Genomic DNA, 20,836 nt, shown 5'->3' with positions numbered 1-20,836 from the left:
TTTACAGCTACATTCACCTTGCCCAGAACAGCAGAGCCGTCCCCTCTTCCAGCACAGCCTACACGTGTTTCAGGCTCTCTTTAACCACCCTCTTGTGGTACTGCTGCAGAACAACATCTTTTTCGAACAGGCTAAAACAAATCCAGTTCTGCTTCACTGTTCTAGGATTAATGGAGACAAAACTTTCCTTTTGGATGGCAATAACTGGATATTGTTTGATACCTCCCCCTCTTTTTTAAAATCAAATTAATTTGAAACACATCATGGTAACCCCAAATACACTGAGGCCCCAAAACAGAAACTACTGAAAATCTTTAGAAGTTTATACTTGCATTTTTAGTTGTCTATAAAAGAAAAACAAATTAAAATCCCGAGCTTTTGATGCTAATGGAATTTCTGTTGCATAAACACACCACAGTAACACTGATTCAACAGAAACTATTAAAGGGCTTTGAAGATGCAAAGCAAAAAATAGATTTAATAAACATATTGTGTATTTGATAGGTAACGTCTTTATGAACAACTTCAATTTTTGCTTAATTATCTTGTCTTGAAGCAAAGATGATTGTACTGGGGGTGGATGGCTCAGTTCCTAGGGCTAAATTCAAGTTTTTCAGTAGAGAAACATAACTTCAACCAAGAAAAATGCTGCACTCAGAGTGAGTTTCAGTACTGAGCAATATGATGATCAAACAAGCCACATTAGGTGGTAAAATACAGCAAATCTGCCGTTAGTAACCAGAATGACCACAGCCCTTTTCAGCTTGGAAGTACTTATCAATAAATAGATAAAAGCCATTCCTTCACAGGTAACTTTAACAGTCCGAGATACCACAATTTGTTAATGTGGAGAGTTAAAAGTACCTTTCTAAAACAGAAGGAGGAACTTAGAAATTCCTCATCTTCTGCCACCCTTGACTGCAATTTGCTGATTTGGGCTTTCCTCTTTTCTCCAGTTGCCCTGGGTGACCCCTGAGATCACTCAGGCAGTAGGTGTCTGGTGTTACACTGGTGACTCCGTGTTTGGGGCTCCCAGCAGCACTTTTCCTGTTTATAAATTGGGGATAATGCTGCACTGAAGTCTGTATTACCAGAACCAACAAAACAGACATGTGAGATTGCAGGGTGGCACCAGGATTTTATACTCTGCTCCTTGCTGGATTGAGCTTCTTCCCTGGTATTGTACCTAACAGCACATGTACATTTTGATGTACACAAATACCTGTTGCTGTATGCAGCCTCACAGTGCACAAATGAGGGGGAATCTATTTTAGGAGCAGGAAATACCTTTGTGCTACCATGATTTCAGCTGGAAGATACCAGTGGAAAAAGAAAAGAAAGGGGTGTGACCCCCAATAGATACCAGCTGGGAAGAATTTTTGCAGTACAGCTGCACTGGACAATGCTCAATTGCCCCAGTCAAGGGCACCAAGCATGGTATGGTACAGTCAGAGACAGACTGTGTCCCAAAGAGCTTCATGTAAGGAATGGCCAGGATTGGGTTTTTACATGTGCAGGAAGGATCTGATGGGACAGGACATCAGCAGGGCAGGAGACAGTCCCAGCACTCGTTTGCATGCACTTCCCAACCAGGTGAGTTAGAGGCCAGCCTCCACCCAGAGTTCAGGCAGAGTCACACTCCAAAGGCAATTCTGACCATTTAAGCTGGGATCATGCTCCAAATCACCTTCTGAAAACAAGCACTGCCACTCCAAAGCCGGCAGGTGGAGTCCAAAGAAGGAAGTTGGTTTATCCAGCTGGGACTTAACCAAGCCACCGTGGTAAGACCAAAACCCTGTGTAACTGAAGTCTTTGGTCTCTGAACAAGTGCTCACTCTTCTTCCTTGCCAGAAACCAAGCAGCAAACCAAGGAGCTCCTCTGTAAGTGCAGCACCACTGCTCTGTGACCTTGGTCCATGTCCCAGAGCCTTTCAGCAGAGTCACCTGCACGTGTGGAGCTGCAATTAGAGTTCAAATCTGCAAGAACCGTGCTAAACACTTCCACAATGAAGCAGGGCCACAGCAAGTGAAAATACTTGCAGTAAAATCCTTCCCAGCCTCCACCTGTCTATCTTCCAGCCCAGCAAGGACTACAGTTTGCATGAGCTCCTACGAGCAAAGGTAAAAAGGAACAACAATGTACAGTATCTATGATTTTTGTAAAAAAATCTGCAGTGTTTATTGCCTCCTCTGATAAGATTTAGCTGTCCTAGGCCATGAAAGAGGACAGGACTGATAAAGAGGGGAGCAGTAAGGTATGAAAAGCAGAAAACCAGGCTGGAGCTAAGTCTTAGTATGGAAAACCAAAGATCAAAACAATAGGAAGTTAAAAAAGAAGGGAGCAAGCATGGCATAAAATGGACAAAGTATTGGGAAACAACTGCTAGTACTATTTTCAAAGATTCCCTTCCTATACACTGTATTTGGCATCTCAGCTAGTGATAAGAAGCTGCTAAGTGGAAAATTAGTTGCAATTTGGCAATGTAGGAATTGAAAACCTAAAGCAAAGTCCTGGTTGCTATAAGCACACTGAGGGTTTTCTATGATCAAAATATCACATAACCTAGAGAATTAATACCCTTATGACTAATTTCATTCCCACAGATGGTATCTGGCATGGTCTTTAAATGAAGTTCATTTCTTAAACACAAGTGAATTCAAAAATAGAAGATTTAAGATAAATGTCCTGAAACCCTTCAAAAAAGATCAAATCGTCTATACCCACAAGCTAACATCACTGTATCAAACTTTCTGAAAAGCAGTTAATGTATCTGAAGTATAAAAGCATTAAATCTTGTTTCATCTCTTACTACACCTTTCACACATATTCTTCTGAGCATCACCAGTACAAGAAGACTTGACATGGGGATCTTCAAAGGTGTGGAGCTCTTAAATTGAATTCAAAGGCACTGAAACGCCTCGATGTTTTCTGGGACTCTGGGAGTGAGGGCTTAACTGGGAATTAAGGACCATCAACAAGAGTTTGCTCAGCACCTGGGAGGACAAGGATGAGTCTGGACAATCAAGATGACGTTTCTTCCCTCCTGAAGACACAGCCCAAGCTGTCAGGCTCCTCTACCAAGGATGAGCTGAGCCTGGAAGATGATGCTCTCAATCAGAACCTGCCTCGTGGGGCCTCTCTCGCTGGCTCCAATAGTTACATCCTTCTGTGGCCATCCAGTCCTGCCTTCCTTCAGTAACTCGAGTTTTTAGTGATGTGCATCCAGCAGACCAAGATTACGGTCTAATTAAAATCTAATCCAAGTAGGGTGTTACTATAAAGAATCTGGACAAGACAAGGATCTGGTCTCATTTTCTTGCTTTTCCCCTGATAACTCTAATGATTTCAATAAGATGGCTTATGAAAGCTTGCCATTTCCTTTACAATTTTAACAGCTACTCCTTCTGAACAAAACCCCACTGTTGGGAAAAAGGACTTCCTCCCCACAGCAGTGATGGGGTACTGTACACAAAGAAGCACCTAGCAGTTTAGTTCACATTTTTTAATAACATGGCACAATTTACATTACACAAGTCTTCGCTGAGGAGGAAACATGCTGAAGATTGAGAGCCGCTTCACTTTTCTGTTCACATAGGATCTAGAAAGGACTTTATTACATACAGGATAAACAGCAAAAAGGTTTGTATATAACAATCTCTTTACAATACTGAAAGCTACCACTACGGTTCCAGTGTACATATTCCTCAGGGTTGGGACTTTTTTGTATTTTTCCTTCCGTTTGTTAAAAAAAAAAAAAAGAAAAAAAAAAGAAAGAAAAAAAAAAAGAAACACTGCACAACATCTGGAGTTCACAAAAATCTGAAGCTCACAACTAAACCTTCAGTTGACTACTAAAATAGATCTCTGATCATTAGAAACAACTGTTTGTAGTTAACTTTTTCTTTTTTTTTCTTTTTTTTTGCCAAAACAGGGTAACAACTTCAGATAGCACTTTAATACACTAGAAGACCAATGGAACTAATTTTATTTCATACATATATTTTACAGTCCAGTAGACAAGATATTGAATTCTCTCTGATAAAGTCATATTCTCTCCAAAATTTAGACAAGAAACTTAACACATTATAAAAAAGTGTGTTATGAAAAGACAGATTTCAGAAGATTGATGCATATTTTTAAAAAGGACCGTATTCTTCAGGTTATTTAATGTCTTCTGTGATTAGGGAACAACAAGGCTGACCTGTTAACTATTCACAGACTTTATTACCAACTGAAATACAATAAATTTCATTATGAAATCTGCAGCGGAGTTCATTAATTAAACTACTGCTCCACAGTGAAAACATATCCATAATTTAGAAAAGTATTCACTTTCTTGTAGGATTTGTTTCAATGTAGTTAAAAGTCACTTAACACAAAAAAAAAATACGCGTACAGATAAAAATGACACACTGGCAATAAAACCAGACATGAATGGCTATAAGCAGATGTTCTCCCCAAAATAAATTAGACATGTTAAGTGACAAAAGTTCTGGAAAATCTCCAGCATTCCATTATTACCATTTAACCCAGATTAATATGACTGAAACCCAATCCGCCATGACTCCGTATCAGCGATCACACAGCACTAATCCTGACACCATCCAAGGGACACACAAGCTACAGTGACCTCAGCAGCCTGATGCAAGGGTTCACACAGAAAACTACACCTCTGAAGGGCTGTTTCTTCATCAAAACAAGAGAAGTAGGCTTCCATTAGAAATGAGCTTGTTCAGGGAAAATATGACTTTAATTATGTTGTGTGTTGAAAAGGCTCCTTTGAGTTATAAAGGCTTTTGTGAAAAGCCTTAAAATTCATTGCATAGTTGAAGGGGTTTAGCTGTCTATAACAATATAAGTAACACAGCATAAGCAGACTGTGTTGATCAATATTAAGTTTGCAAATAGCACAGTTTAAGAAGTATTAATGTATTATGTTACTTAATTTTATCTATTTACATTTGTACAAAGTAAAGCTTTCATCTTACCCTTTTTGCATATATGAACCATTAATCCATGAAGCAATCTTTTTACATAAATATCTACAATTGACTTCACTTCTGGTTTGAAAGAGCTTTGTAGGGTTGACATTGGTGGTGGCTTGTTTCTAGTCAAATCACTCAGACTGATGTCTTGTTCTTCAGTTCAAATTTTGAAATTTTTAAACTAGAAATAAAATAGAGTAGGAGACACGAGGAACATATGGACTTGGCTAAAAGATCTGGAAAATTTCAACATATAATATACAAAAAAAATCATTTCAAAATCTTTGCACTCAGGTCTATACATATTGTACAGTGGGTCACATCCCCAGTCTGTATCAATGACTAGTAAGAAGGTCTTATATTATGTTCATTTACAAGGTTTTTGTCCCTCTTGCTCTGGTTCTCATTGAGTCTCACTGCTTATCGAGCCTCGATGTCCTTGAGGGTGTGAGAGGGAGGCCTCTCTCTCATCTCTGTGGACAGAGGAGTAGTCCTTCTGGGAGAGCCGGGCCGAGGGCCCAGCGTGGAGATAAGAGGCGGAGGGGCACTGAGAGCTGCTGTGGGGGGAGTTTTATTGAGGAGGTCGTTCTGGTGTCCCGTGGGGGGACTGACACGGGGGTAGTGCATGCTGGGCAGTCCTGGCGTGAGGAGGCCGGGGTGGGGCAGGTGCCCGTCCAGGGCGGCGGGGTGCACCGAGTGCAGGCGCGCGTGCTCGTAGTCCTCGCGGAGCATGTGCAGCCGCTCCCGCTCGTCCAGGTGGGTGCCCCTCTCGTGCTCCCGGCGCGGGTCCACGGACAGAGGGTGGTGGTGATGGTGGTGGTGGTTGTAGTCGTGAGGTTCCCGATCCCTGAACGACCTGTCTGCTTCGTACAACCTTGGTGTAGAGAGGCGATGGAGGGGGTCGTTTCTTAGCAAAAAGTCTCTGCCCAGGGGGTCTCTCCGATGAATATCCAGATCTCTGTAGGGATCTCTCAAGGGATCTCTCATTGGATCCCAGTGGAAAGAAGGATAGGGGAAGCGTTCTCCACCAGGAATTGGGCTAATTCCCATAAAAGGGGTCATCATGCGAGTCCTGTCCAGGCCACTGATGCTGTTCATGTGATGTATACCAGTCACACCTACAGTCATGGGCATGGACACTAAAGGACTTGGGTGGACATTGGATGTGGATATAGGTGGTGGCTGATCAGATGACCTATGAGTCTGAGGTCCCTCAGGCTGAACATCATGGTCTTCCTTTCGCTCTTCCTTCACCTTGACTTCGTTGCTTTTCTTCGGGTTATCGTACGCCGGCTCATTCTTCCTGTCGGCCTCGCGGTTGGAAGTGCTGTTAGGCCTGGTGCTCTCCACAACGGGGGGCCTGGCATAGGGGGAAGGAACCCTGGGCATTTGTTTAGACTCTTCCACCACTCGGCTTTCATGGCTCAGGCCTTCTTTCTCCGAAACATAGCTGTCCTTCACCTTGTGCTCTTCAACATTAATTTCCTTCCGAGATTCGGAGTGATCCCTCTCTCGTTCTTTGGGTTTCTCTTTTTCTCGAACCTCGGGATTCAGATGGCTCCTGATCTGCTCACTTGAGCTGCGGTTATGTCCGAGGGAGTTTACTGGATGGATAGGTGCTGGCGAAGGATGGCTGGAGTGTCTTTTCTCAATGCTCTCCCTACAAGAAAGAGAAGTGTGAAATGAAGGCATGAGAAGCTCTGCAAAGAAATCAAAGCATCAGAGTGCCTGCCTTTCTACTCATGGCTTTGCAGAGAGCTGGTGACGTGCACCAGCAAATGCACTGTGCCTCTGACACACCCAAAACTCCAGAAGAACATCCCATCTCTAAACTTGGCCTATTCTGTTATCTCATTGCAGCAGCAGCAGATCGCCAAAGCTGCTCTGTGAAGAATCTGATTGAGACCTCAAACAAGTCCACAGAAGGCTCCCATGGGAATCTAGCTCTAGGATGTGTATTTCAAAGACAACGACTTTAAATGTTTGCAAAGAAGAGAGACAAGTAAAAACATACTCATTTCATCCAAAAAGTAGGCAATTAAATATAAATTACATGGTTAATAGTATTCTACCTACTTATTCTATTAAGAATACATTTGGGAAAACAGATTACTATTTTTTCAAATTACTTTTAAAAACATTTCCAGACCTTTGTACACTACTAATTTCTCTCCTATTTTCTCTTCAAATGTCTAGCTTTTCAATTTACTTTTCACAATTCCATTTACTTCAAGCCAAGACAAAATTCTTTCAAGTACCACCAGTACTGATGTTGCCAAGCCAGCCGTCTGACAGGAAGACACCTCCCTGAGTGTGCAGTGACCCCCAGTGCAAGTGTTTAACAGAACTGCCCATCACACAGATTCTGTGCTGACATCCTCAGCAGAGATAAGTCTGCTCTGTCTGTCCATCCTTCAGACTGGCTCTGAAAACATCATGCCTGGAGTCAGCTGCTCCTCAGATGACCAACCCTTCCCAGAAAATACTGTGAATTCATTCCATCTTTTAAACCTAGTTATGGTGCACAAAAGATCAGGGAATTATTGTCTGGAAATGAACAAAAATTGATATATAGAAATGGGTTCCATACCAATTTTTTTCAGGAAGTAGTGTTGACCAAGAGTTGTTATGGGCAACGCTAAGTGAAAAAGCTCTCCCATTTAAAACAAATCAAATTCACAAGGTGAATCTAATCTCAGTTCCAATGATTTTAACCTCTTAGTAATTTCAATTGACCTCTGAGTTGGAGTCTCTCTATAAACATAGCTCCACATATTCAGTGCTGGACATGTGCTGTTTACTGAGCATAGAAATTCTGTTCCATGTGGGATGAGGGACAATGTGCTGTTAAAGGCAACAATTATATATGGCCACAAACAAAAACCCAAGAAGTTCCACCTCAGCGTAAGACAGAACTTCCTTCCATTGAGGGTGGCAGAGCACTGGAACAGGATGCCCAGGGAGGTCTCTGAAGACAAAATCCACCTGGCACGTTCCTGTCACCTGCTCTGGATGGCCCTGCCTCAGCAGGGTGTTGGAGTGGATGATCTCCAGAGGTCCCTTCCAGCCCCAGCTGTTCTGGGATTCTGTGGAAAGGGTAAGCAGTGAGGCCTCCTCAGCTCCAGCTGCCATGGTGTCTCTCCGGGTGCTGGTGTCACCTGAAGGCTGGGACACACCAGCAGGTGACACTCTGGGCAAGATCAGCAGACCTGACTGATGAAGGGCAGCTCAGAGGGTGACTCCAAGGTGAACACTTGCTCCTTCACCTGTACAATTTCTGTTACCTACTTCTTTTGCTGAACTGTGTAAGATTTGTACCTCTAGGTACTTTTGGACACTGAAACGGCAACAAGTGCAGAAAAAAAATGCCTGGGAGAAGAAAACTCTCATTCTAATGTCACCAGATGCATCTTTGGCTGTGTCTAGACTGAACTGTTGAAACTATCATTTCATGGGCCATGTCTGAGAGACCTCCAAAGTCCAGAATGTGACTCTTGAAAACACTTGGAAAACAGAGCATCTGACACCAGCCCTGCCTCATCTGCACTGTCCAGCACTTCATTGCTTGGAATCAGATGCTGCCTTCATTCAATGGGACATGAACAGTGCAGAAATTGCATCCTGCCTCTAATTTCCCTCCACCTGCTTTCCACCAAGAGTTGAGGCATTTAACAGTTTCCAGATCTGTACACAGGGAGACCAAGCCAAGGCCCTCCAGTGAAGGATTTTCAACATGAAGGTTCAATTCTTTTACTTTGCTGAGAAAACACTGGCTTGTGGGCTCTGCAATACCTAATCTTTTATTTATTTTGCTCATGGGACTAGTTCAGAGGGTACCCTTAATTGTTTTATTTCCCTAGGAAGGCTCACTCAGTCCTTTTGTTGATATTTAATCAATTTTCCATGCAATTGATGTACTTTAAATTACATATAAAATTTAGAGAAAATAACAGCTGTTTTCTGTAATTAAGGAGAAATGTATGTGCAACCAAAATTACAAATTCCTCTGCCAATGTCATCGTATTCAATGACAGTGTTGGTAACATCTCAAGAGGCTCCTGATTATTCAGCTCATTTAAGTGAGCTGCACATAGTCCAGTGGACAGAGAAGGAATAACTTTATAATCCCCAAATTTATCAAGAGCTCCTTAGGTTGATAATACAAGAACAGCTCTAAGCCATTGCCTCCACCAAGAAGAAACTTAAAATCACATTATCCAATGAACTTATTACCAATTAAGAGAAGTTCTGAGGCTGTGTGGTGCAGTGAAAAATACTGAATTTCTCATGCTGAGGTGTGTGCCCCATTTATATTGAATAAAAGAGCAAAAGATTCTTGGTTGGTTTGGTTTAATGCTCTAGGATTGCAGACCCTTAAATGCCATTATAATTATACTGGAAGTGTTCAGTGACATCTTTTAAACAAAATACCACTGAGAAGGAACAAATCCTGCTTGTCACATTGCTATTTTTCCTCTTTTTTTCTTTTTTTTTTCCTAAAAAAACCCCTCCACAACTGCAATCAATCACAGAATCCCAGAATACCCTGAGCTGGAAGGGACATGCAATGTCCCAGGAGCAATCAGGGCTCTGCAATGTTATTCCCAGCCAGGAAAGGGTCACTGCTGCAGTTCTGTTCTGCAGCTCTGCTCTCTCTGGGCTGTCTGAGGCATTCACCTCTCTCAGCCTGCCTGGGAGGGGCTGTGGTGCACAGGCCATGCAGCTGATCCAAGAGGAGCCACCAGGGATCCCCACCCCATCCAACACCAACCTTAGGTGGGGGAGCCCCAAGCTCAGAGGGACCTGTCCACTGCAGGCAGGAGTTGAGGTCAATGCTTTTGGCTACCTGGGCCATTTCTGGGTGGGTAATGTTAGACCCTTGATGACCAGATGATTTTGAGATAAAATCAAACAACCTCTGGGTGTGATTCCCAGCTCTTCCTGCTTGAGCAGATTAATTTCAAATAGATAACAAAGCTTGGGACCTCAGCTGGAAAGCTCTGTGCTCACCCCACTGGGTGCCACTGAATGGTAAGGAGGAGGTAGGAGAGGCTCTCAGCTCCTCTGACATTCTCTCCACAGGGAGCACAGCTCTGGGAAGGGATTCGCAGCCTCTCCTCACACAGCCCACAGTGTGAACATGCTGCAAAGTGCCCACAGAGCTGGGCACACAGCAGCACTGCAGGGGTGAAACCAGGACTGCACTCACTGCAAGCTGGAATTGTGCACAAGTACGAGGGATGGATGATGCTTACTGCTAAGATCTCAAATTACTGAAAAGGAACATGTTCTGAGCTACGATGTGGAGTTCAGACAATGCCAAAGCAGCTTGCAAGGAATGTTTTCAGTAAGGATTTTCTTCAGCAGAACACTTCATGAGAAAACAACAAAACAGTAACCAAAATAATCACATAATTCTACAGACTACCCAGATCATAGTAACTAAAATGCTTTGCCATTCAAGCCAGTAAAGTTACTCACATGCTTAAGCCTTTTGCATGACAGAAAACCCAATTTGTAACAGCAATTTCTTTTGAAGCATTAACATCAGACATGAAAATAATGAAGCTATGCTACCAAACAGAAAATATTCCAAATGGAAAATGTAGGTGAAAAGATCTGTAGTTCGCCTTTCTTTTAGAACAATGTAGAAAAGCTCTTACATGTAGTTTTAGAATATCTAATGTGTTAGCATAACTTCTTTTAGAAAAGGCTACTAATGCATATCTTTGGGTTAGTGACAGAGAAGTCAGAAAAGCACATCTCCTAAATATTCTTTTAGATTAAAATATTAGAAACAAATAGCCATTATGTAGTAATGTGCAAACTTAACCGGAAAGCCATTAAGCCACAACTGTAAAAGATGAAATCAGCCTCTCTACAGTTTTCAAGGAAGGCATGACACTTGCTGAATGGCAAATTCTTATAAATTTGGTACTTCAATGTTAAGAGGAATTTTTACTGCGTTAACTGAATAATGGGAACAGTCCTGACAAAAAATAAATATGACCAGGTTTTACTTTCCATTAGCCCTTCCCAGCCTGGACATGTGAGCATGCAAGTCCATGCAAAACACTGAATAGAAACTGTGTTGGAAGGTGTGTTAACAGCAGTGCAAGTGTAGGGGCTTTTTTGAGGGGAAAGGAGGTGCTTTTCATGAACTGCATGCTCTGAAGCTTGCTATGGTTTTGGCACATGAAATTCCTGGTGCATTTCAGTCTTCTCAGCTCACATCTTTAGCACTGGTCCCTCTGGTCAGGTTGTTTTTTGAGAGAGGGAGTGTTTTGCAGATAAGGTCTGATTTACAAAGCTATTTAAGAATTTGAAGGTGCAGATAAGCATCTGATAGACTTCAGAATCCTTTCTTCCATCCTGTCAGGTACTATCTCCAAGTTAACCCTTCAAGAGACCTACGACAATGCGACCCATAAGGTAAGAGTGGGTGGGTGTGATTCTATTCCCACTTGACACTGCCTGAACTGGGCTCCAGCAAAGCTCCTTCAGGTGAAGTGTGTGGTGCAAGTGGGAAGAGAAACCTTGCAGAGGGGAACACCTGAGCTGCAAACCTGCCTCTTCCGTGGTGCCACCCTGAGGACAGCTCCAGGTGTGCCTCTGGTGAAGCTCTGGGTTCACAACGTGCCAGGCTGGGGAGGGTTAAAAGCGGAACGGAGCCCCAAGCTTTGAACTAGACAATTCTTGGAAGTGTTCTTTCGTACCTTTCTTTGTCATCTTTACTAACAGATGAGTCTCGTTTATCTACATCTCTATCTCTGTCATGAGCTGCAGCAGATGAACTGCGCTCCAGCTCTCCTGGCTTCAGCCAGGGCGGAGGGGTCGGGAACGAAGGAGGAGTTCGGTGCAGTCGGTTCCAGGGCTCGTGAGGGTTGCTAAAGCTCTGCATACTGGGGCCATCCTTGTGGCCGAACATTGAGTTGGGTGCTGAAATGGTGAAGTGGAAAACAAAAAGGTTTAAGAAAAAGGTATGCTCTAGTGAAGGTACTTACCAAAACAACTTTTACAGCACTCAGAGTTAAAATGAATACATATTATTGGGAGCTGGAAAAGGAAAGGAAATTAACAGAGATTCATTAGAGGGTCTCATTCCTAAAAATGGGCAGGTATCTGACAGCTCTTTTAATTGGAAAGGGAAATGCTGTGGATAAAATTGACAAGGGATGAAGGAGCAAGATAAAAGTGACAATGATCCTTATTCCAAATGTTTTGGAGACATCAGGAAATGACCGTTATAGGGACTATAAGTAATGGAACTTGTTACATTTGATCCTGAACCAAAAAAAAAATAATATGTGACCAAAATCATGCCAGATTTGAAGTATGAAGAAAGAGAGTGACTTTTAAAAGGATGATTTTCTGTGACTGGCTAAATTTAGAGAAATGTTGATGAACCTGGACTAGTAAATGCAGGTTAGTGATCTTTTCCAGGCACATGGCCTGAATTACTGGTGAGAAAGGAAAAAAAATAATATCACCATCCACAGCTCCCTAGCTGCATACATTATTTACTTCTTAACATGCAACAAAACCATGGGAAATTTCACAAGCACTCAAAGGCTCTATTTTTTTTTTTTAAATTAACATTGTAATGGTAACATTTAGCACTAGGTTGAACCCAAACTATTAAGTAATTAACATTAAACGATTTACTGACAACCGGAAAAGGTCGCTTTCCAAATTCCCATCTTTTAGTGGTAGGTGATGTAACCAAGCAGTACAAAAGAGAGCCAAGAGTCCCCTGAGTGGCCCTGGCGAGCTGCAGAGCAGGGAGGGCCACGGCCCGGTACTCACTGACTGCGGGGTTCCCGAGCCCCCCGAAGGCGTTGCTGCCCACGGCGGTGAGGCCGCTGAACGACGCCGGCCGGTTGAAGGGCTCTGCAAAGCAACACAAACAGCTGAAAGCCCCGAGGGAGCTGCCAGCCCCCATCCAGCACCCCCGTGGCACCTTCCTGCACCCCAGCTGTGCCCCCACACACAGCAGGGCTCTGAGGGGCTGGGACACAAAGCACTGGCTTTCTTCCTGGCCATGCCCATGGCATCATCTACTAAAAAACTCCCTCTTAAAGAAAATCAAGATGTTAAAATGGACATGATACTTCATTTGAAACCTGCAAACATATCTGGTTTTACTTCCATTTATTTCCTTCCTCAGGAAATGTCCCCCTTGCTAGTCAAACTATCATTAACTCTGGCAACTGTGCTTCAAACACCTTCAGGCCATGTCTCCTAAACCAGAGCCAGGGTATAAATAAATAAAATGTCCTGTTCCACTGTCATGCTGGCCTGAGCATTCTGTCATTCCCTTGGTGTTTATTGCTAATACTACACAAAAAACTAGTATGGACTGAAAAATGCTGAAACATTTTTTTTTAGTTAATGCATACAGGCAACAGGAAAATCATATAAAGAAATTCTCACTTTATTTTGGAGTAGTCTAATAATTTTGATGCAATCATTTCTGATAAATATCAGCACAGAGAAAAAGAAGCCCAAAGCCAGCATTTTCCATAGGCAGCAAAGTGCAGAATGATAAACCTGCATTTTCTGTTTGCTGTACCAGTTTGGTGACCCTCCCAAATCCTTCCCCATGCAAAATAAGATGACAATTTAAAGTTTTGGTCTTGGATGCTCCCATAAGGAGCAGATCACCTCATTACAAAAGCAATAAGCTAGAAAGGAAATAACAACATCTGGTGACTTGGATGGTTCTGGTTTTCAATGTGTATTCACCAGTTTTCACTAACTGGCACATGAAACCAGATCACAAGATTTTAAAGCTATGTTTCTTATTCACTTTAACAGAAAAACAGATATCTAAGTAGGAGCTAGGAAAAGAAACATTTCTGTGATCCAAAGCCTTGTCCTTAAGGCATTTTTTGACTGGTTCTAAGTATAATTCAAATGAAACCCAGACAGTTACTCTGCTCCTCTAATGTCCAGAAGTATTTCAAAACACAAACAGTGACATTTTTCTGTGTATTTAAACTTCTACCTGGGTAAAAACTAAAATGTGCTATTTGTAAAGGTTAATAAGCAGCACACTCAGAGTGTCTCCCCACAGGAAGTCTGTCATGTCTCAGTGGTCAGTGTCTGTGCTGAGAGAGGACCTACCTAAGTGAGCAGCAGGGTTGAGGAAGTTGCTGTGGTGGGGTGGTGGGCCAAAAGGGGTCCCGGCTGGATGCCCCCCACCTGCCAAAACAAAGCAAAAGGGGTCAATTCCCAGCAAATGCTCAGAGAGGGACTCGCTGTGCTCTGGGCTGTCCCTTCTTTAACAGCTCATGTGAGCTGACACTGCTGTGCCCTGCATGGGGCTCACAGGATCCTATGCAGAGAGCAGCTGCTTTTGCAAACAGAAATACCTAGTTAGAGGATAAGGGATGCAGGGGAATGAATGTTTCAGGTCAGAAATACACCTTATTTCCAACATCTCATCTCCATGATGCATGAGACATTGCTCTGTGAGGAAACGTTCCCTCATTTACTACCTGTGCAGTGTTCCAGCAGGTTGGGCTCTTTATAAAAGCATACAGAATAATTTTAAAATATTTATCTAATAGACTAATAGCCCCTGAGATGTCTTGCAGAGAGTTCATAAGCCAAAGCATATGGGAAATTCATGGCAAGGATCAGCAGTTTAATGAGCAAGGAGCAAGAAGGGGATTTCACTTTCAGTACTCACTGGCTGTGGAGAAGAGAGTTGATGGCCGAGCCAGGTCATGGGGGTGGTGGATGGCTCCAAAAAGGCTGGGGCCTGGTGGCCTGCTCAAAAATTCTGGTTTCAGGCCGAAGTCCAGCTTGTGTGGATCAGACTGCATCTGTTTCTGAAATGGAAAACAGGACTTGGAAGAGACTGTCTGAAAAGGTAACAGCAAAAGGCACTTCCAGAATGATGTGGGTAGAGCAGTTCATTCATACTGATGTTTTAACAAGAATATTGGCTTTTGGGACCCCGAGCACAGGCACACAGCTGTTTTCCTGGAAGGGAGATCTAAGGCAAAGAGGGAAAGGCTCTGGCTCCTTCATATTTCCTGCTAATTTCACCAGTGTTTTCACATATGCTCACACCCACCTCTCCAGGGTGTTTAGCACAGAGCTGCCTTCAACAACACACATAAAACTCTCTGAAAAGGCCTCAGACACTTGCTGAGCTGTAAGGACAGGTCTGTCCCACATAATAAATGGGAATGTCAGCTTGGTCCTCGTCCCTGCTGGGCAGGGGTGCTGAAAGACCAGACACAGACATCAGAACCACTCATTTCCAAGGGAAAGCTGCCACCAAGAAATGCTGGATGCAAAGCATCCTCCAGTGCCCCTCAGCCTGATGAGGGGCTGAAAGGAAGCAGAGTGCAGAGCAGGAATGGCTGAGTCCCACTTTGACAGCTCTCAGCCCACACTCAGTGCTGCATGTCTCTGTGTACATGTGTTAGAGTCAGCAGCCTCCCTTTTGTGAGGGGAATTTGCTGAGGCAGCTGCATTGTGAGTGGTAAGTGGATGAAGGATGTGCTCTTCTTTGTGCCACATCCTTGTTTCAGTGGTGCCTACTTCAGTAGTTTTATAGAATGAAGGAAGAAAACCAAATTCCCAATTACCTGCGCTGCCAGAACTCCCTAAATGCAGATTGCTGATTAATTGTGCAGGGCAGCTGAAAGGATTTATAAATGGGTAACAAGGAACCAGGAGATCTTAACAGTAGTTCTAGAGCAGGCTACGCTTTATAAATCAATATTTAATACTGTGCCAGCCCCAAGTACAGACTATTACAATGATATAAATATGCATATTAAAAAGTTATGATCAAATTAATGTGCATGCCTTGTAGCTGTTTTTCAAGTGCTAGAAACATGTCTGTGTAGTCATGAGAACAAAAAAGTAAGAAAAAAAAGCAGGAAAACAAGAAAAAGGAAAAGGGAAACAAAGCCACTATCTATGTCTGGAGATAATGGCCTGCAAGAATACTGAAACTGCAAAGGTGGCCAAGTCAAGGTCAAATCTTTTAAGGAAGTAACACTGAAGTGCTTTAATAGTTAAAAGGCATTCAGAAAATACAAATGCCTCAGTAGAAGCCAGTGTGCCAGATTTTTATGCTGTGAACTCTTTTTATTCTTTTTTAACAACCAAGTTATAAACCCCTGACAGGCATTACTCAGAATAGCAAAAGCTGGCTGAAACTTTAATTGCAGCCATATGAATGGTGCTGCTCTAAATAACGAACAAATCCCCTGTCTGAAGAGGAACAGGAATACCATGGATGTGTTAAAAGCTTTCTGAATGTGTTGGTTTACCTTAAAATAGTACCAGGGAAATGGTCAGATTTCTTTTCTCCCCAGCTGCTGTTCAGGAGAGCAGCCTCTGGATGCCAATCCTTCTTAATGTATTTCCAGAAAATGTGTAACACCTGAGCATGGTGCCCACAAAAATCAATGTAAATGTCTGCACTGCTCTTAGATCAGGCTGTAAGGCCCTTCCTAAAGGAGAGAGGCCCAATTATGGAGCATAAATCCTCTCCTGAGCAGCGGGCAGTGTAAGGAGGCTGTAAATGTGCTCTGTGCCCTGACTGCTGTGCAGCCCTGTTGAATCCCTGAGGTGTGCAGAGGTTACCCAGGTCTTGCTGCAGAGGCACAGGCAGCCAAACAACATCCACAGCTGCATGCAATTTTTCCTGAGGTCAGGAAGGCTGTGTTTTAAAGTTTCCCTTTGTGCCTGCTCCTTCAGTGCCTGCTGCTGCCCTCTGCAAGCAATTACTGGGCCAGATCGTTACTGGCAGCAGCCCTGTGGCACTGCATGCAAACTGCAAACCAGCCCATTTGATTCCCTGCTCTGTGGTCAGGCAGCAACCTCAGTTTGTGCAGAAAAAAAGGCACCTTCACAACCATGGCAGTGAGTAAGGAGAAGGGGAAATTGTCCTGTGTGAGCCTTGGGACAGAGATTCCCCCTTTGTGGTTACATCAGGACTGGGACATGGTTCCTGTGTACCCAGGGACATCCCAACTCTCCTTACTGACCAGACACACTTCTGAATTATTCTTGAAAATATCATGCACAGCCTCAAAAACTCGAGTCAACATCCTTTCATGTGCTTCTGGGTGTTATTCTTGCTATTTTTTTTTTTTTTAACATGCCAGGTGGAAAAGTATGAGGTAAAAGAAATAAATGGCTGCATGAAAATGGCATTTACTGTGAGTTATAAATATACTGGTTTGACCTCTCTTTGAATATCAAATCAAGGAAGATTCAAAGGACACATATAACATGGGAATAATAATTTCATTTCAAGAAAATACCTTTTCAATAAAATAAAAAAAAAAGGACATATAACTCTCTAGGTCTATAATCTTGTCTTTTTTGATAATGGGAAGATGAATGAAGATCACTAGCAGGGGAAACATAAGGAAGCAGAGAAGAGAGATATGTCTACTGCAGCAAATTAACCTGTCAACCTTGTTTAAAAGGGTTATTTTTAAACTCTATTAGCTGCAGGTTTTCATAGCTGTTCAACATCTTCATATTCTTATACCACTACTCTACACAATTCAAGTGCACACACAAACTGCAAAGTGCTAAGGATTCCCTGGTAATATTAGTTTCTAACACAAACTATTGATTCCTAAAGTATGAGCGGTGAAGAACAACAACCATTTGTGACTTACTGAAAAACTTCAGGAGTAACACAAGATCTTTAAGTGATACAGTAAAAATACCATAAAGGGGAATAAACTTTCCCAGAGTCCATGTGCAATGGAAATTCAGTTAAGTAAGAATGAAAAACTACTCATGGCCTTCACCCTTGAAATCTCAGAGCTTGAAAAATAATTAAGACAGGACTTCCATCCCCTAACCTTCAGTGTAGTGAGGCAGTGTCTGATAACACAACATCCCCTGAGAGGCTGTGCCTGCCCGGGCAGCCTGGACACATCCAGGTGCCACCCTCCAGCCATGAGGGGCTGTGAAGGAAGGCTGAGGGGAACCTGTGCAGCCACACTAGTAAAGCATCCTAGGGACAGCAGAAGTCTCCCTGTATCCTCTTCTGCCTTGAACATTAATAAGAGGAAGTGGATACATGTGCCTAGTGCCTCCAGAAAAAAAAAAAAAAAAAAACACTTGATAAATTTGTGTCCTCAGCCATAAATAAATAAATAAAAGCAAACCACCTTGTAGCTCACCTCCATTTCACCCTTCCTAGCTACAGAGCTGTAGCTCCTACCCAGGACCTGCTGTCCTGGCTCCAGCACATCCCAGACACTCAGCTGGTACTCTACTTTCAGCTTTTCACCCTTATACACCAACCCTCAGAAACGAGGCTTCTGCTCAATGCTGCGTGTGTGACTTTACCATGGCACTGGCCATGGCACAGAAGTGCCCAGGTGAGAGCCAGCCCTTCCTCTCTGAGCTCTGCTCTGTGCCCCCACCCCCAGTCCAGGCTTCCCAGGCACTGACCTTGACTTTCTGTTGGTGATGGTAGATCTGCCAGGCGATGTGCACGTGCATAGCACACCACTTGCCAGGTTTCTGGAAAAACAAGACATGGATCAGTAACTTTCAAAAGACCTGACATGCTTTAGTCTATTCCTAAAAGAAAATTGACCCTGAGCCCTCTCTGATTTAGTCTACGGGATCCCCACGCCAAGACAACTGAAAGCAAAGGGTTCCCTCTCCATCCTCCTGGAAAAGCTGAAATGGAAAGACTTGTCCCTTGCTAGGGAATTTATCTGGCTATCCAGGAATGATCCAGCTGGATCCACTCTTGTAATCCACTGGCTGAGAGTGCAGCTTGTGCTGCTGAAAGCTGTGAGGCTGTGTCCCTGTGAGCAGCTGCCCTGCACAGCTGGACTGCTCACAGCTGCACACTCAGGTCATTTCCACAAATTCTAGGACAGGCATTTCCATCAAAGAATGAAAATAGAAGTGGTTTTAAAGGTCACCCTGGTTTTCAAAATTCATCTGACTCCCTCATGTAATTGCTGTCTGTCCCTCCAAGACTTCTGCTCATAAATGTGCTGAAAACAATGGAGGTCACTCAAATCACTCCGGGGGGGACTTTGCATCCTCCCTGTCCCCCTGAGTCACAGTGAAGAGAGAGGGAGGCAGGAACCAGAGTGCTTGTTAGGCCTCCTGTTGAGTTTGTACTCCATTTCCAGCACAGCTGGAAACTGTCTGAAAAAGACTCATTTGAGAGCTACTTTCTTCAATTTTGTTACTTAGGGGTCTGTAGTTACCTACACAACTAATGACTCCTGCAGATTTAAAACTTATCACAGGAATTTAAGAGTCTCCTTAAGCTACTTGTTTCACAAACTATGGCACATGGTCTGCCTTCTAGTTCTAGCTGTGTATCAACCAATAATTAAATAATAAAAAACACCACTCTATATCACAGACATACTACCCTAAACTCAAGCCTTTTGCTAATTTGCAAAACTGGCTGTGCTAGTGATTTAGTAGGTTCACTAAAGCAAAATCTAGACCTTTTTCTTGAATATGCTGACAAATTAACCAAAACTCCTTTTAGATGAGTGATGGATCATGGACTGGATCTTTAGAACCTTATTTTTAAAATATTTTGTGTTTGAAGTGGATTGTCTGTCTACAGTGGACAGCGAGATACCTGGGTGGGATGTACCACACTGAATAACACTGAAAACACTCAGTAAAATAATAAAGCAAACTCCTTCAGAGTGCAGTGAAGTAACAGGGAATCACTGCCAGGATCTCTACGATTTGCCTCAGGAAACCATGATGGAAGGATCATCAATATTTAAGCTCAAGTGTTCACATGAGGGGCTCCATGAGAAGAGCAAAACTTCCAACTGTGAAACTCTGCCTTGTCCTTGAGTGATGAGGAGCTGCAGGAGTGCCCTGCCCTCCCCAAAAGCAGGGCAGAACTGCCCAGGTGACACTTGGCAGCTCTCATTTGGAATTATTTTGTGCTGCAACCTGGTGGGACTGAGCCAAGCATGACAAACAGGAGCACAGGAAGATTTCTTACCCTCAACATGGGCCTGAACGGATCTGTCAACTGTGAAGAAGAAATGACAGCTTGGTTACACGCCTGTCACTCAAACAATTGCTCTAATTAACAAATCTGTATTGCTTCATTAAGAGATGAAATTAAAATGCTAGAATTTTACTTTCAAATGAAGTCCTTTTGGATAATAATTAGTCCTGAGCCTCCATCTCTGTGCTGTCCCCTCCCCCTGGCTGTGGCACCTGAGTGGTGATGAGCAGCTCCACCAGGCTCAAACAGAGTTCTGGCCCCTGGCAGCAGCAGCAATTTGTTGATTTAATGCTGCAGAAATGGCTGGTTAGCTGCTCTGATGGAGGCACAGATCTGTCCTTTGGGCAAACTCCTGCTCTCATCTTTCAGAGCTCCTCAGCTCATGGCAAGGCTGGATAATTGATAGGGTTCAATCCCACAGTGGGGCTGGGATGGCTGGGATGGGGTGTCAGCCATGCCCTGCACACCAGCAGTGTGTCCACCCACCAGCCAAAGTCATGGCCTTGTGCCTCACTGCTGCCAGAGCTCCTCTCTGGTGTAAATGGGCTTTGCCTTAATTGTTTTCACACTGAAACAGATGTTGGTAAACAGAGCCCATATAAAAACCCAATTTTCTCATTTTTATTTTTGATGTGGCCTGTTGGGTTTCTTTTTTGGAGTAGATTATTTTTTATTCCCCTTTTTTTTTTGCTTGTATTTCATCAATAAATGCTGGGAAATAATTCAATTTATTGGGTATTGCTCATTTGTTTTGGATTTTCTGTTTTGAAATGCAATACTCAAGGAGATTTATAGGTGCAGAAGGTACTTAGCAGACACAGTGATGGCACAATGCATCATCTT

At 43.2% G+C, this 20,836-nt stretch overlaps 1 protein-coding gene across 9 annotated transcripts in view; it reads right to left on the bottom strand.

Moving 5' to 3' along the window:
• Positions 1–3,488: 3,488 nt before the first annotated feature.
• The window catches only part of AUTS2 (activator of transcription and developmental regulator AUTS2), a 771,159-nt gene continuing 753,811 nt past the window's right edge, over positions 3,489–20,836 (bottom strand). For all 9 annotated transcript variants that reach the window (XM_085557101.1, XM_085557099.1, XM_085557104.1 and 6 more), the window contains 7 exons: positions 19,985–20,014; positions 18,436–18,507; positions 14,681–14,822; positions 14,113–14,190; positions 12,793–12,876; positions 11,703–11,925; positions 3,489–6,646 (listed from right to left, as the gene is read on the bottom strand). In XM_085557101.1, coding sequence (XP_085413227.1) covers positions 5,407–6,646; positions 11,703–11,925; positions 12,793–12,876; positions 14,113–14,190; positions 14,681–14,822; positions 18,436–18,507; positions 19,985–20,014 — 1,869 coding nt within the window. In that variant the 3' untranslated portion in view covers positions 3,489–5,406. The remainder of the gene's footprint in view (positions 6,647–11,702; positions 11,926–12,792; positions 12,877–14,112; positions 14,191–14,680; positions 14,823–18,435; positions 18,508–19,984; positions 20,015–20,836) is intronic.

Source organism: Lonchura striata, chromosome 19 (genome assembly GCF_050655825.1).
Source record: "Lonchura striata isolate lonStrDom1 chromosome 19, ASM5065582v1, whole genome shotgun sequence".
Taxonomy (NCBI): Eukaryota; Metazoa; Chordata; class Aves; order Passeriformes; family Estrildidae; genus Lonchura; species Lonchura striata.
This window is presented reverse-complemented; position numbering and strand designations above follow the sequence as displayed.